Source organism: Electrophorus electricus, chromosome 15 (genome assembly GCF_041902795.1).
Source record: "Electrophorus electricus isolate QZ-2024a chromosome 15, ASM4190279v1, whole genome shotgun sequence".
Classification (NCBI taxonomy): Eukaryota; Metazoa; Chordata; class Actinopteri; order Gymnotiformes; family Gymnotidae; genus Electrophorus; species Electrophorus electricus.
The window spans coordinates 24,098,587-24,114,196 of record NC_137511.1 but is presented as its reverse complement, the minus strand read 5'-3'; the positions used below and the strand labels follow the sequence as shown (position 1 = coordinate 24,114,196).

Sequence of the window (15,610 nt, the reverse complement as noted above, 5' to 3'; positions counted from 1 at the left end):
ATTGCTTGCGACATTTGTTTAGCGGCTACAGCAAGCCTGAATCGGGAGAACGTCTATCTTGTATTTTGCTGTTTAAATAAGATCGTCGTATTCATTTTCAGATCAGGTCACGCGGCCCCTAATCGGGAGTCACCGTGGCGTCTTGCGCGAGTGACGCATTGGCACATCTCTGTACTTATCTGTGCTTACTATAAGCAAACTTTCAATGCAGAGACCTGGAAGGGGGTGGTTGCCCGCGGGGGTGCGGGGCTCCAATCTCACAACGACAATCTCATTGACACCTCCTCGAAGAGTAAGAAAGAATAAAAATATTATAGTACCAAAAGCTGTGGATGTAAGCGAGGTCGCAGGGAAAGACTTCAGCGGGGTTGAGCTCTAGAATGGGAACAAATTGTAAATCTGCCCAGCGTATGGGATATTTCTAGCTTTACTGTCGCTCTCCCACTGCGGGACGGACCCTCCCCCTAGGGTGATCACTCAATCCGCGCAGCGATAGCGGCCCATTCTCCCCTCGATTACGCAGCAGGAATTACATGAAGCTGTTAATTGTTTGCTCCTCAAATAGAGTCGTCCTGGAGCCAGCGGTCTGCCACGGGTTAAGGACCGGCCCCTCCTGCCTCGACCCCAATGCCTCAACGCCCTGCGCTCATCAACATGACAAAACCCCGGGGGGGTCCCGGGTTCTTGGAACCACCTTACTTGCCGTCCGCAGGAGCACGCCGCGACCATCACCTTGACTTCAGCTCAACGCAGCCACTAACTCGCAATGCGCAGCAGACGCATTATAAAAATATTATAGCGCGCCACTCACCAGGCCAGCGCTGGCACTGCGCCAGTAACCCGCAGCCGGAGGTAGGAGCCCGGCCTCAGAGTTCTGCCTACGACCAGCTTGCCCGGGGAGCCGTGCCAATGGATAAAGTTTTGACGCATGACCCCGGATCGTGTTATTTGCCAGCGCCCCCAATCACCGTGGATCCGCCGGGCAAGTACTCGGAGCAGGCGGACGTGCCGAATTCATTCAATAAAAATGGAAACGCTGGTGGAAGAAAAAAAAAGAACTATCAGCGCTATCCCAAACCACCGTACTCGTACCTCGCCATGATCGCCATGGTCATCCAAAACTCCCCTGAGAAGAAGCTCACACTATCAGAGGTAAGACAACTTTACGAACAACTTGTGAACTTTTGTCGGAAATTGTTCGTGTCAACCCTGTAATTGCACCTTTTGTCAATTTACTGTAAATCGATGAGAAACTCTCGAGGTTGTCACGGGAGGCCTGAAGTAGACCTCTAGTTTCATGGTTCGCAAGTCGACAAAGTTGCAGCAAGAAAAAAAAAAAAAAAACAGACTGATTACTCAGTGTCATTTGTGATGTGATCAAAATTGCACTCGTATGACTTGCAATGTACATTGTTTTGTTTATTGAAGTTCTAGCCATCGTATTGGGCAAAGATATCTGAGTCACATTCCCTAAGAATTTAAAATAATCTATAGTCTGAGATGCACATAAAGCAAGGTAACATACAAACAAATGAGTGAATTAAAATTGTTATAGCCTATATGAGTGGTAACACTTGAAAACACCCCCTTTGAAAAACCAGTACTGATTGAAAGTATGACTTCTTAACTGCATTTAATGTTCTTTTCTCAGATCCTGAAGGAGATTAGCACTCTCTTCCCCTTCTTCAAAGGCAACTATAAAGGGTGGAGAGATTCAGTGAGACACAACCTGTCCTCATATGACTGTTTTGTTAAGGTGTGCATATTAGTGTGTGCTAATTCCTCATTGTCCACTCTGTATGTAATGACTAATGACTAAGTCTTGCTGAACTGGTCTTCAGTTTCACCAGTCAATATGAATTATCTATCTATCTAGGTGCTGAAGGATCCTGGGAAGCCTCAAGGTAAAGGGAACTTCTGGGCAGTGGAAGTCAGCAGGGTTCCTCTGGAGTTACTGAAGAGACAGAACACGGCTGTGTCCCGTCAGGACGAGACCATATTTGCCCAGGATCTTGCACCTTACATCCTTCAAGGACACTCTCCTGCTCACAAGCCTGATCTGCCCCCCCCAAAACCTCCCCTGCCCAGTGCACCCACCAGACAGGCCTCTCCTCCTCTGGAGGACCCATACCGCCCCAAACTGGATTCGTCTTTTGCTATTGATTCACTCCTCCACAGTTTTAGGCCAGCCAGCACTGTAGGGGAGGGGCTTAGGGTAAAAGACAGCTGGGGGGTGGAGCCTCCTCATAACCATCTTGTGTCTTCACTACACCCTCGCCACCCTTCTTCTAATCACAGTGCATCAGCCAGTTCTGCTAGCCCCGCCTCTTCCTCATCAGATGAAGAGTGGAGAGGACTTACACGGCCCAGCAAGCGGGGGAGTGACGGAGAGCTGGGCCCAGACGGATACGGTGACTCCTGCCCACCACCAAACAAGACTGTCAAACGTGGCTCTGCCCCTCCATGGGAGTTGCCCACCTCTTACGCGAAGTACACTCCACCCAATGCAGTTGCTCCTCCCAGTATGCGCTTCAACGGGAGTCCCTTCGTGCCACTTGGGGGTATTCCATTCTACAGCTACAGTGGCCCTCATGCCACACCCAGTCACTTTAGTAGTCACGGCTATTGGCCCATCGTACCAAGCAGGCATGCCCCTCCTCTCTTTATGGACTTGGACAGAATGTTTCAGTCGGTTCCACCCAATAAGAGTGTGTTTGATGTCCTTGGTGCTGTGAATCAGACTGTACACTCAACCACAGATCAGTATTCCATACCGCACGGCCCTTCATTCAGCAAGTATTCTTAATGCAGCTTCATTCAATGGTGTTTTTATTCTTCATATCCCAGGACTGGTCATATGAAAGCGACGTTTACATTTTACCAGGACACTGTACATTTCAGCATTCCAGATGTAGAGCAATAACACCAGGGCTTTGAACATTCCAAAAACACATTCCTAAGGAATTCTATCCAATTCCAAACAACGTTTCAGGTCTACCTCAGTCCTACAGGGATGATGTCAGGCAACAGTGAACAAACACTTTGCACTGACGGTGTGCACTCGTATGCTTTTCTCTTAGAGAAACCTTTTAAATGTTTACTACCTTGATGTCTGAATGTCACTGTAACTTTGAAAATTATTCTTGTTTCTTTAATATCTTAAGCTCAGGTTTTAAATGTCGAATGGAAGGTGTTGTATAAACAGGATGGTACATCGTTTCAGTAGTGCACGTCACTTGTGCAGAGTGCATTTATGAGGGTGTTTTACATTTGATTGAGTTTTGCTTTTTGATGTCAAACATTTTATCAGGGTAAATGTTTATGAATTCCAACTTCCTACCTCATTGTTTTTCTCTTATCTTTTTATATAGATTTTTATCAGAGTTTGGTTTTTAATACCTAGATGATGGATGCATGTGTTTACATGGCATTTATGAAAGAAGGACATTAAAGGATGGTGCTGTAAATGAACTCTAGAGCTTAACAGGGTGGTGCAGGGGTTGGATCAGAGCTGTTATCTGATTAGACTAATGCATTAATAGTTTCTAATCAAAACTGTGGCATCATTGAGACTGGAGTCTTCATTAGATGGGGTTGCTCTGAGTTGCTGAGTAGCTGCTATGGGTTTTTTTTTCTGTAAAAAAACAAAACAAAAAAACACACACACCCTTTCACACCCCTGTCCTGACCCCCTACCCCCTTTGGAACTTTCCAGCCTCATTGCATCTGCATGTGCAAGTGGGGCTCCAAACCTAGGAGTGGGGGTGATGGTCTGTCTTTGGTCTGCAATCTCCTGAGCTATTCAAAGCAATGTGGTGAAACTTATCTCACAGTAGACTGGACTATCTGTGCAGATAGTTACTTTTTTTTTTTTTTGGCCCCTTGAAGAGAAACCAGCAGAGTTTAGCTTCCATTGCTTATATAGTGTCTACAGCATTTTAACACTGTCCTTCTATACTAAGAACAATATGTTGATTTTAAATGTTTTTAAACATTTTCAGGTTGAACAATCTTTTATGTTCACATAAATGTGACTTACCTGACTGTGAATGTTTGTTTAAATACAAAAGCTATCATACTAATGTTTGTCTTGCATTTGATTGCTTCCGGTTTCTGTTTCAAAATGACTTTTCTTAAATTCCTCAGTTATAATTTAGTTAACAGTGGGTAAAGAAATGGCAAACTGATGCCAGATCACTGTTACATGAAAAAATTGCACACTGAAAACACTAAAACATCTTTAACAAATTATTGAACTGAATTTTTAAAGGTAAGACTTCTGATCTAGAATAAGTGTGTTCCAGGTTTGTTGTAAGAAGTAAACTATTCCACAGAAGCAGCAGCATCAACAGGAGATGATCGCTCTACAACGTCATCTTTGAGAAGTTGTCCTACCCACTGCCATGCTCTAAGAGACCATGTGTCACTTTGATCTGTGAACTAACAGATGCAGGGTGAGTGTTGCCCAACCCCCCCTCCCCAGGTGGTTCAGACTGGACTTTGTCAACACAAATGTGTTAAAGGGTACGTTTGCTGTTTCAGCATTTAATAAAACTTTTGCTTATCATTTTAATTACTTCTGAATTAATGTCGCTTACACATTTTCTGCCTTGCATCCTGTCCAGAGTAAGCGCACATGCCATGGTCTCATCGTCTCCCACGTTGTCTAATCTCCGAATACTCCCAGATCTCCCAGCATGCACTGGGGTGGGGGTTGGGTCTCCTGCTGTGTCTGGCTGTCTTGTTCTTATCAGACAGTGGGATGTATCAAGGTCCAGTGCATTCGGTTTATTTATTGCTGTAACAGTGGATGGATAGACATGGGTATTTCTTTATGAGGCTGGTTGGTGTGCATTTGAGTTAAACATCAGAAAAGGAAGAGGTGCCTGCTTTTTCTCTCTCTGACTATGGATGTTTCTGGAACTGTGTGTTTTACAAATTGGTTGCTGGACTGGCAGCAGAAACACTGTTACACTATTTAAAAAAATAAAGGAAACAAACAGATAACTTATGGTAGAGACAGTCTGGTATAATTTATCTCTATCTCAACATAAATGTGTGTTAAAGGATAGGTTTGCTGTGTTTCAGCATTCCTCCACAGCCCATCAGTGGGCATAAACAGTCCAATAGGGCAAGAAATCATCACTTTATAAATCTCCCTTTTAAACACGGACATCCAGTCATATCTTCAGGTGGTCTACTGAATAAATGTGTAAAAAATATATGCTGTTTTTTTCCCTTTTTTAAAATTGTTTTTTACAAATCCATACAATGAAGCCAAAACGTAACAGAAAATAACCACAGACCACTTTTTCTTTAGCATTAGCTATAGAGACCTGCCATGAAAACTAATCTGGTGTCAGACTCCCCCAGCAGTACTGCCTAGTGGCACCAGGAGAAACCACCAAACCCATAGTATAGGTACTGTGTCTCTATTATGTAATGGTACAGGTAGTATGTCTGCACCAAGCAGTCATGTTTAAGTCCAGATAGCTTTTCCATAAATCCTGCTGAATGAGTGTTAAATGTCTTTAATGTTACGATACTAGTCCAGTCACCTTATCTAGACAATGCAATGACCTGAATGACTACATGTGTCTGACAACCATCACCAGGATCTGCACCATACGGTAACCACTCATTTTCTCATTTTCAAATTCATATAATCCCAGTGTTAGATCACAGTCCATTCTGTTTAGAAAAGTTTAGTCTTTTCAGTAGTTATTAAAGCAACATACAAGACTCCACCAAGGAAGTCTTGCCCTTTTATGGGTGCCATGAGGGTCATTAATGCGCTCAGGCTGGTAACCCTATTAAAGGTCAGAGTTTTGGTTGTGATTTCCTGAGGATGTTTTGATAGCTACATATAATAATAATAATAATAATAATAATAATAATAACAACACAAGTCAGTCTGTCCAATAAATTCGTCTGAGAACATTGAACCCTCAACCAAAAAAGCACAAACACACAGGGTTAAAACACTGCCAAATCACATTAGACTTACATAACTGTTAGATAACTGATATGCATTATGATAAGAGTTTATTAAAATGCATTTTTTTTTTTTACATGCAGTATTTTGATATGGATGGTTTTCTGTTATTTTCTGATTTTTATGTTAAAAAACATTGACTTTTAAGTGATGGTGTTTATGCTTTCTAAATCTGCTGTTGTTCATGACTGGTTCAGTTCCAAGAAAGGTAAAGGCAATTCAAATATCTTAAGATGACATGATCACCCTTATTTCATCAATGTATTCACAGCATATTTAAAAGTACCCACGATGTTTTGTAGAACTGCTGCTTGAATGTAATGCATTGCATTCATCCTCCATGTCTACTGACAGTATACGCTGCACAATGGTGCTTCCTGACACAGTGTTTGGGAGGGCAGATGGTCCACTTTTCTGCTTGATCTTACCTCCCAACCTGCCTTAACCAGGCCATGAATGCCCGAAACAGGCCATGAATACAGGTCTGAGGACTACTCTGACATCTTCCCAGGGTAGCTGGGTAGCTCTTTAACCAGTTACAGGCCATGGGCCAGCATATCCAAACACAAACAGCAAATATCCAACCTGTCAAAAAATAAATGGTAAAACAAGGCTTCACTCTATAGGGGATAATCTGCAGGGGCCCACTAGACTGATCTGAAGTCAGAGTTGTGACTTTACTTCGGGCTTCTATGGGTAGAGGTCACACCACAGTCAGGGATTCACACACACTCCTGAGCACGGCGGAATTCAAACACACTGCCTCTCTCGGAGAAGGCTTTGTTTAGACGCAGTCGACTGGAGGACGTTTGGGTGTCCTCCTTCCTCTCCTCCTCTCTCCCATAACCACCTCCTCCAGGGGTGTGCAGAGAAAACATGTCCTGCACAAGACAAGAAGACAGAAATTGAAACGCATGCTTGGCAGGGGAAACCAAACTATATCTATACACCCACAGCCACATATCCACACCCACACCTCCACACATACATACCCACACCCCAACATCTCCACACCCATTCATTCACACCCACACACCCCAGGCTCGAGGTTGATTGTGGTCTTTGCTCCTAGGTTTAGCACTCTGCCATCAGCTCTGTGTAAGAGGTTCAGACCTGGAGATCCATTCTCCCCTCCTGAGACAGAAACAGAGAAACAAATCACGTTTCCCATCATCTCACAGTGTATGATTGAAGAGTGTACGAGTTGTGGTGCTGAAGAGCGGTTACCATGCAGACCATAAGGTCGCATAGATCGCCTTTCCGTCAGGACTGATAACACCACTTTTTTCCGGAACAGAAGCTTCCTGATTATGCCATCACCACCATGGTAACAACCTCGGCCTCCAGAGCCAGGCCTGAGAGAAAACTGCTCTAAAATCACTGGATACCTAAGAAAGAAAAAAAAAAGAAAAAGATAGCAAGAGAGAGCGAGAGAGCATGCAGTGGACCAGGCAAGCTGTGAACTCTGAGCACTGGTGTTAATTTTTTTTACTGCACTGAAATCTTGAGTGTGAATCTGTCTAGAAGTCATACACAGTTCAAGAATTGCACACCTCTTTTCCAGAATCTCTGGGTCAGTGATGCGCGTGTTGGTCATGTGACTGTGGACACCGCTCCGCCCATTCCACCCTGGCCCTGCCCCAGCACCACCAGCAACAGTTTCATAGTAACCGCTCTTCTCACTGCCAAAGGACACGTTGTTCATGCAGCCCTGGGAGGCAAAACAAGTGTGTGTGCGCATGCATGTGAGTCTGTATGAGAAAAATAAAGCAATTTAATAATAAATATGATAAAAATGGGAAGACTGAACAATGCAGAGTAAGGAAGAATGGCCAAACGCTTTGAGACTGACAAATTGTGGTTTTCACAATTTACTATTTACTGCCTAAAAACTGCAATTCACCTTGGCATGCTGGATATCAGCTTCTAGGTAAATTCTTGACTGATGGCAACCTATTTTTGCCAAATCAGTGCTTGGAGTTGATCACAGTTCCTGTGTTTTTGTTTGTCCACCCTGTTTTTGAGAAGAGACCACAGGTTCTCAATGGGATTGAGATCTGGGGAGTTTCCTGGCCATGGACCCAGAATTTCAATGTTTTGTTTACTGAGCCACTTGGTTATCACTTTTGCCTTGTGACATGGTGCCCTGTCATGCAGGAAAAAACATTGTTCCTCACCAAATTGCTCCTGGATCGTTGGGAGAAGTTGTTTTGATACCATTCCTTATTCATGGCAGTGTTCCTAGGCAAAATTTTGAGCAAACCCACTCCCTTGGATGAAACGCAACCCCACACATGAACTGTCTCAGGACACAGGACTCATGGCATCACTCACCTTTTCTTCTCCGGACAATCATTTGTCCAGATGTCCCAAACAGTCTGAAGGGGGCTTCATCAGAGAAAATAACTTTACCCCAGTCCTATGCAGTCTAACCCCTATACTTCCTGGAGAATGTCAGTCTGTCCTTGATGATGTTTTTCTTGGAGAGAAGTGGCTTCTTTGCTGCCCTTCTTGACACCAAGCCATCCTCCGAAATCCTTTGCCTCACTGTGCACGCAGATGCACTCACACCTGCCTTCTGCCATTCCTGAGCAAGCTTTGCACTGGTGGTGACCCGATCCCATAGCTGCATCTTCTTTAGGAGACGGTCCTGATGGTCGCTTGACTTTCTTGGGCGCCCTGAAGCCTTCTTCACTGCAAGTGAACCTCTCTCCTTGAAGTTCTTGATGATTCGATAAATGGTTGAATTAAATCAGCTGCCCTGTCCGCGTTAACAATTTCTTCTGAGCTAACGAGAAGATCACTGAAATGATGTTAGCAGGCCATTTTGTGGCAGGGCTGGAATTCAGTGGCTAGAATACAGCAATTGTGGTGATGAAGTTAATTTTCATGCCAAAGAATGACTTTGCAATTAATTGTAATTCATCTGATCACTCTTCACAATCTAGAGTTAAGGCAAATTGCCACCATAAAAACTGAAGCAGCAAATTTTGTGAAATCCAAAATTTGTGCTAGTCTCAAAACTTTTGGCCACAACTGAACACACTAATGAAGAAACCCTGACTGTGTATTTACACTAGAATGTGTGGCCTTTCCACAGACTGACTGGACTAAGACACACCATTACAGGACTGAACTACATTACCTATAAAAGCCATCAAACTCCCCTAACATGTCAAATGATGAGCAGTGTTTTGAGCCGATGACCCAAACTGACCGTATCAGATGCCAGCTAAATACAAAGGCTGTGTTCAGCCATGATCTGCCTGCTAACGGTAACAGGGCACGCTAATCCTAACCCTAACCTTGACCCTAACCCTGAACCTAGAGTAGCATGCTAACGGTAACTGCTGGTGTTGGCCTGCACACTGGATTTCTTGTCAGAAACATGAAAAGGTTTAGAAACAGTTGTTTGTAAACAGAGGTTTGTGTTATGTACTGAAGAGCTGCGTCGCCTAGTATGGAAGAATTCTGTACAGACAGAACAGTTGTGTTGTTACTGAAGAGATAAATAACAGTCAGTTGATTTCTGTAGAGACAGTAGAGAGTTCATCATCTCCTCTGCACTAGAACTCCACACTGTGCTTTCACACAATCAGCAATAGACCTGCTAACCTGGGAGGCGGCACACACTTCAAACGCCTTGAAGATCACATCCACCACTCTTTGTGAGGTCAGCACATTGCCCCCAACGACCGCAGCATTCTGGGATGGCTGCAGGATGGATCTGGGGGGAATGATGACTTTGATGGGGGCCAAACACCCCTGAAGAGTACACACACACAAACACTGAGGATGTAGTGATTGGGACATGCCCTTACCAAGCATATTCAATTTCACACTGTTGTCAGGTAGAAAATTAGTTCAACAAAAGAATCTCTGAAACTGTTGCTAAATGATTCAGCCACTCTTTTGTGTGTGTGTGTGTGTGTGTGTGTGTGGTACCTGGTTTAAGGGAATGTCCTGGCCCACCATACACCGTAAACAGTAGATGAGAGCTGAGAGAGTGATTGCGCGAGGGGCATTACAGTTCCCCCACACTTCAAACCCAGTACCTGAGAAATCAAACACAGCACTCCCCTAGAGAGAGAGAGAAATGAAACACATCACAGTCTGATCTCTGTAGTATGCAGTGGTCTGACCTTTGTAGCCTGTTGCAGTCTCATCTCTAGTAAGCACTGGTCTGACCTCTGTAGTATGTAGTGGTGCGATCTCTATACATAGTGATGTCTTTAGTACATAGTCGTCTGACCTGTGTCGTATGTAGTAGTCTGATCTCTATATGTAGTGATGTCTGTAGTATGTAGTCGTCTGACGTGTCTAGTATGTGGTGGGGTGATGTCTGTAGTATGTAGTAGTCTAATTGCTGTAGTATGCAGCGGTCTGATCTTTGTAGCATTTTGTAGTCTCATTTCTAGTAAGCAGTGGTCTGACCTCTGTAGTATGTAGTGGGGTGACATCTGTACTATGTAGTGGTCTGGTCTCTATATGCAGTGGTGTGATGTCTGTAGTATACAGTGGTCTGGCATCTGTACTATGTAGTGGTCTGGTCTCTATATGCAGTGGTGTGATGTCTGTAGTATGTAGTGATCTGACCTCTGTAGTATGTAGTGATGAATGTTTACATTTTTCATCATCATGGAGTATAGTAAGGTAAGACTTGTTTTCCATAGGTATGATATAATGGCCATATAATCATGTATAACGTATAACAGGTTTGAGCTGGTAGTCTGCAATCAGTGCTTTCTCTCACACCTCCTGTTCATTTATCTGGACTCTCAATTTGATTGGAGTTCCATCATCCATGTGATCCTCTGCCTCCACCTCTAGGGAGCCAGTTTGCTGTTGTCTGTGACGGGCAAAGTCTTTCAGCATGTCTCTAACAGCCAGCTCCGCATTGCTCTATACACACACACACACACACACACACACACACACACACACACACACACACACACACACACACACACACACACACACACACACACACACACACACAAAACTAATGCTAATAAATACCACAGAAAAGTGGTAGAAAGTCCTCTATGGGAACCCCATAGCTCAGTAAATAAATGACAAACAAATAAAATACTACCCAACCGACAGACAGACAGACACACACACACAGACAGACACACACACAGACAGACACCCACCTGAATGTAGCCCATGTATGCCTGGACCACAGTCAATCCATAGCTGTCAATCAGTTCCCCCACCAGCTGGCTCCCTCTCTGATTGGCTGCTACCTGAGCCCGGAGGTCTGACAGATTGTCATGGAGATTACGTGTTCCAGAGCATCCTGGGTACTGAGCTGGAGCCATGAGGGCATCGGTGACAGCTGAGGGAGAGGATGATCAGAGGAAGAGGGTGATCAGCAGAAGATGGACCCCAGGAAAAGCAGAGACCAGAAAGGCTTGTAGACCGGATAGGGATGTAGACTGCAGAGAGAGTGTGGTAGACAAGATAGACAAGTAGACTGGAGATGGGAGATAGATGTACACTAGAGTGTAGTGGTCAACTTACACAGGTTTTTTAAGGGCTGATGCAGATGCCGATGCAGGGTGACTGATGGCCTATATATAAGACCGATATCACAACTGATATAACACAATTTAATTAATAGCAATAATATTTACATAACACTTTTATCCAAAGCAACTTACAATCAGGGCTGAGCACAACTTGAGTAAGTGAGGGTTAAGGGTCTTGCTCAGGGGCCCCAACAGTAGTAACTTGGCAGTGGCAGGGCTTGAACCAGCAACCATCCAATTACAAGTCAAGTACCTTAACCACTGAGCTACCACATAAACTCGAACTAACTATTACCAACTATTACTAACTATTACCACCTTCCCAATACTGTCCTGAGGCATCTTTTTGTATGTTTTAGATGGCATCAATCACTTATGATAGCAGACTGTTGATTTGAGCCCTAGCTATGCAGCAGGTTTAGCTGGTTAAAGGCTTGCTAAGACTACAATTCCCCATAGAATGGCAAAACAGACACAAGAGGGAGCTCTTACATCGCTCCAGAGCAGCCAGACTGCCTGCATCGTACCTGTAGGCGTTTTTTGAATATCGGCCTTGTGAACGCAGGCATCGGCTGATGCCGATTATCTCAACATGACATTCATCAGCTTGATTAATCAGCCATCCGATATATCGGCCCACTACTACCACTACTAGAGAGAGACACTGAATAGAAAGAGAGATGTAGACCAGCAGGAGATGTGGACTAGAGAAAGACGTACACCAGAGGGAGATGTAGACCAGAGAAAGACGTAGACCAGGGAGAGATGTAGACCAGAGAAAGATGTAGACCAGGGAGAGATATAGATGAGAGTGAGCTGTATGTTAGAGAGAGACATAGGCCAGGGAGAGTTGAACACTTGTGGGAAAGTGTGGAAATCTTAAAAGCTGGGCAAACTGCACGCTGGTGCTCAGCAAGCTAAGGTTAGTGGGCTAGGGATCATGGCACCTATTATCTGGAATAACATTTCCTGTAATTTATTTTGTGGTGTTGTAGTGTTCTCTGAGCTTGATATTTTGGTGGTTTCATCACCAATTGAGGTGACCTCATCAGTGCCACCAAACCATTCAACCTGAGCTACCAATATTTGTTTTTATTTATATATTTATTATTATTATTATTATTTTTACTTTTTAAATGCTTTTGGTTATGTAAAACACTTTGAATTAACATATATGAGTTATGCAAACAAACCAAATTTTTTGCTTTCTGTTTCTTACCCTGCTCCTGGAAGACTCCCTCAGTGACGAGTTTAAAGGAAGTGAAGACTGCCCCTTCCTGCTGCAGAGAGGTGGAGTGTGGGGGCATAGACCCAGGTGTGATTCCCCCTATGTCTGCATGATGCCCCCTACTGGCTACAAAAAACACAGGACCACTCACACCAGGGTGAAATACCTTGAAGTCAGAAACAGAGACAAAAAGAGTGAGTGAGCGAGCGAGCGAGTAAGAGAGACACCCAGCAAGAGTGAGAGAGGCACAGAAAAGAGAAGAAAAAAATGTTCTTTATGCTTATACATTTTGTATCACATTGTTACACCAGCTGAATACAACAGAATGGAACAAAGTTAAAGTAGTTTTTTGACCGGAGTAATGACAGAGAGGTCTGGGAGATGACTGCCTCCAGCACACGGGTGATTACTGAGAATCACATCTCCCTCTTTTAAACTGTTACCCAGAGCCTTCAACTGAGAGAGACAGACAGACAAAAACACAGAAAAGTGAATGAGCCGTATTAATTGTCTAATGTTGCGTTCAAATAATCGTTTGATACCCAAACTCTGTTACTGCATATTCACTGTGCTGCACTTAACTCAGTACAAATTGTACTGGTTGTAACGTGCCCCGTGTCGTACGGGGTGTAACGCGTTTAATGTATTCACCTGGTACTGCACAGTCTCCTGCATTGCTCCCAGATGCACAGGGATGTGTGGCGCGTTGGACACCAGGCCACCGTCAGGTCCAAACACAGCACAGGAGAAATCCAAACGCTCCTTAATATTTGTTGAGATGGATGTTCTCTGCAGCACACGGCCCATCTGTTCTGTGTGTGTAAGCGTGTTTGTATGGATTTATGTGTGTGTTATTGAGTGTGTGTGTGTGAAAGATAAGGGAGACATTTGTAGGACTTGTCTAAAACAATGCATTTTACACTTTTAATTAGAATTTTAGATATTTTGTTCTTTTTTGTTTGTTTTACCCTATCCTTTATGTACTTCTTTATTTTGTTTTGCTGATAGTCTCTCCTCCTCTCTCTAGTCTCTAGCTCCCCCACCCCACCCCCATCTTACCTGCGATGCTCATGAAGCGATGTGAGAAGATGGACAGGCGCACAGCGTTCAATTCTGTTCCCAGTACAGTAGGGCTGTCTCCGCCCACACTGATGCACACATCTCCACCCACTGTTAGCTCTGCCCTGCAGCCTGGCTCCACCAGGATAGTGCTGCACAAAAAAAGGCAAAATCAGTGTTTAATGGCATAGAAAATCCACACCAAGCAGCCATAGGGTAGATCCACACCAAGGAGACATGAGTCTTTTTATGCTGTTACTACTAAGGTTATGATTGATGTTGTTGAGTGCAGCAGACTGTGCACAAGTTCACAGGTGTTTATTGTAATAACTGCATGGACACAACAGCACCCCACACACCTGTTCTTCTGGATGATTATGGCAGGTCCCTCAATGCCATAGCCACACGTCAGGTCTTCCCACAGGTACACGCTGGTGTCCAAGTAGCCTTCGTCAAAGTAGCACCGTGTCACCTGCATCAGAGGAATCAAAAACAGGTACTGACACTCAGAGTCAGACACAGGGACAGACACTAACAATTTCTGTAACAGTGCAGTGTTGATTCTAATTAGGTTTTGAGTTCTGACATGTAATTCTCTGTGTGCTATGTCGTAGTCTGCAGAACCTTAGCTGGTCTAGGAGCTTCATGTCCTGTCTTTCCAACCGTCATCGATCTGATGCCAAACGTCCCTGATCCTCGCACACGGATATCATCTACCATTACAGGCCTGTCTGGAATGGTGAAACCAAACTCCTTCAGGTACCTGTTATTAGTAGTTCACAAGACAGAAAGAAAGAGGTTACTGAGCCAGTGACCCATTTTGTGAAAGAATGCGCTGAAGGAGCACTATGAGTATAATAATCTGAGCTCTATGTGTATTGTTCTCAGAAGCACTCTCTGTCACTGTGGGAGCATGTGCAACAAACAAAACAATAAATATAGGTTTGATTGTTAAAAGGCAAAAGAAACATGGTGGGCAGCACGGTGGATTGGTGGCTAGCATGTTTGTGCTAGGGTCTTGTTCTCCCTGTGTCAGTGTGGGATTCCTCCAGGGTCTCCTGGTCTTAACCTCCTCCCCTTCCCCTACACTTGGTGTCTGATTGAGAGTACACTGTTTTCGGTGTGTGAGTGAGTGTAAAAGCTGATACCTGTCTGTAAAGCTTCTTTGAGTATGAGAAAGGTGCTATATAAAATGTAACTAATAATAGTAACAATGAATCCACACACACTTAAGAGTACCGTTTAGTGAAGGCGGTGTAGTAGTCTCCAGACTGGCAGGAGTGAGTGTGTGCGGGGCAGCTGCTGCCACTGACCATGAGAGCACAGTCGGTTCCCTCATAGCGCATGTGCAGAAACACCTCCATACTGATCTGAGACCTGCAAAACACAGTCACTGCCCTCATAACGCATGGGCAGAAATGCCTCCATACTGATCTGAGGCCTGTAATGGCAATCCCACCCTCTGTCGCTGTTTGCCTACTATACAGTGGTGGCGGCAGTTTTCACAGGGAAATGGTGGTGCATCCCAGAGACGGGTTGGGACCCACGCTGACCGAGCAACCTAGACACCCGATAAACCTAACCTTCTGAAACCTGGACTACACTGCTGTGTGAACGTCTCGTGTGCATAAGGGATGTCTTCAAACAGGAAGCAGTTTGTGAGAAAAAAAAATTATGACCTAATATTGTGGGTCTAGCAATACTACACCGGTTTACAACCTAATTTTTATATAACGCATCTCTAGTATACGGTCACTTACCATGAATAATCATTTTAAAGCATTCCCGGTATTT

The 15,610-nt window shown here is 44.2% G+C and overlaps 2 protein-coding genes across 10 annotated transcripts in view; one reads left to right on the top strand and one right to left on the bottom strand.

Annotated features, from left to right (window-relative positions):
- Positions 1-262: 262 nt before the first annotated feature.
- On the top strand, positions 263-4,023 carry foxh1 (forkhead box H1). Its single transcript, XM_027016662.3, has 3 exons — positions 263-1,152; positions 1,652-1,756; positions 1,877-4,023. Exons 1-3 carry the CDS (start codon positions 628-630, stop codon positions 2,804-2,806), a joined length of 1,560 nt encoding a protein of 519 aa, XP_026872463.2. The 5' UTR covers positions 263-627; the 3' UTR covers positions 2,807-4,023.
- Positions 4,024-5,131: 1,108 nt separating this feature from the next.
- The window catches only part of oplah (5-oxoprolinase, ATP-hydrolysing), a 22,320-nt gene continuing 11,841 nt past the window's right edge, over positions 5,132-15,610 (bottom strand). For 8 of the 9 annotated variants that reach the window (XM_027017458.3, XM_035533829.2, XM_027017450.3 and 5 more), the window contains 15 exons: positions 15,056-15,193; positions 14,441-14,579; positions 14,176-14,288; positions 13,817-13,968; positions 13,409-13,569; positions 13,112-13,213; positions 12,749-12,923; positions 11,152-11,336; positions 10,751-10,897; positions 9,941-10,075; positions 9,611-9,760; positions 7,549-7,706; positions 7,223-7,383; positions 7,032-7,129; positions 5,132-6,876 (listed from right to left, as the gene is read on the bottom strand). In XM_027017458.3, the coding sequence (XP_026873259.2) occupies positions 6,718-6,876; positions 7,032-7,129; positions 7,223-7,383; positions 7,549-7,706; positions 9,611-9,760; positions 9,941-10,075; positions 10,751-10,897; positions 11,152-11,336; positions 12,749-12,923; positions 13,112-13,213; positions 13,409-13,569; positions 13,817-13,968; positions 14,176-14,288; positions 14,441-14,579; positions 15,056-15,193 (2,173 nt within the window). In that variant the 3' untranslated portion in view covers positions 5,132-6,717. Of the gene's footprint in view, positions 6,877-7,031; positions 7,130-7,222; positions 7,384-7,548; positions 7,747-9,610; positions 9,761-9,940; positions 10,076-10,750; positions 10,898-11,151; positions 11,337-12,748; positions 12,924-13,111; positions 13,214-13,408; positions 13,570-13,816; positions 13,969-14,175; positions 14,289-14,440; positions 14,580-15,055; positions 15,194-15,610 lie in introns of those variants that run through there. The other variant, XR_014117213.1, reaches the window with a different exon arrangement.

Bases quoted from the DNA above. Each gene is read 5' to 3' on its own strand.
- foxh1 (XM_027016662.3), top strand. From the start codon at position 628: ATGCCTCAACGCCCTGCGCTCATCAACATGACAAAACCCCGGGGGGGT. The intron at 1,153-1,651 runs GTAAGACAACTT...TTCTTTTCTCAG, and splicing joins AGAAGCTCACACTATCAGAG to ATCCTGAAGGAGATTAGCAC. The intron at 1,757-1,876 runs GTGTGCATATTA...CTATCTATCTAG, and splicing joins CATATGACTGTTTTGTTAAG to GTGCTGAAGGATCCTGGGAA.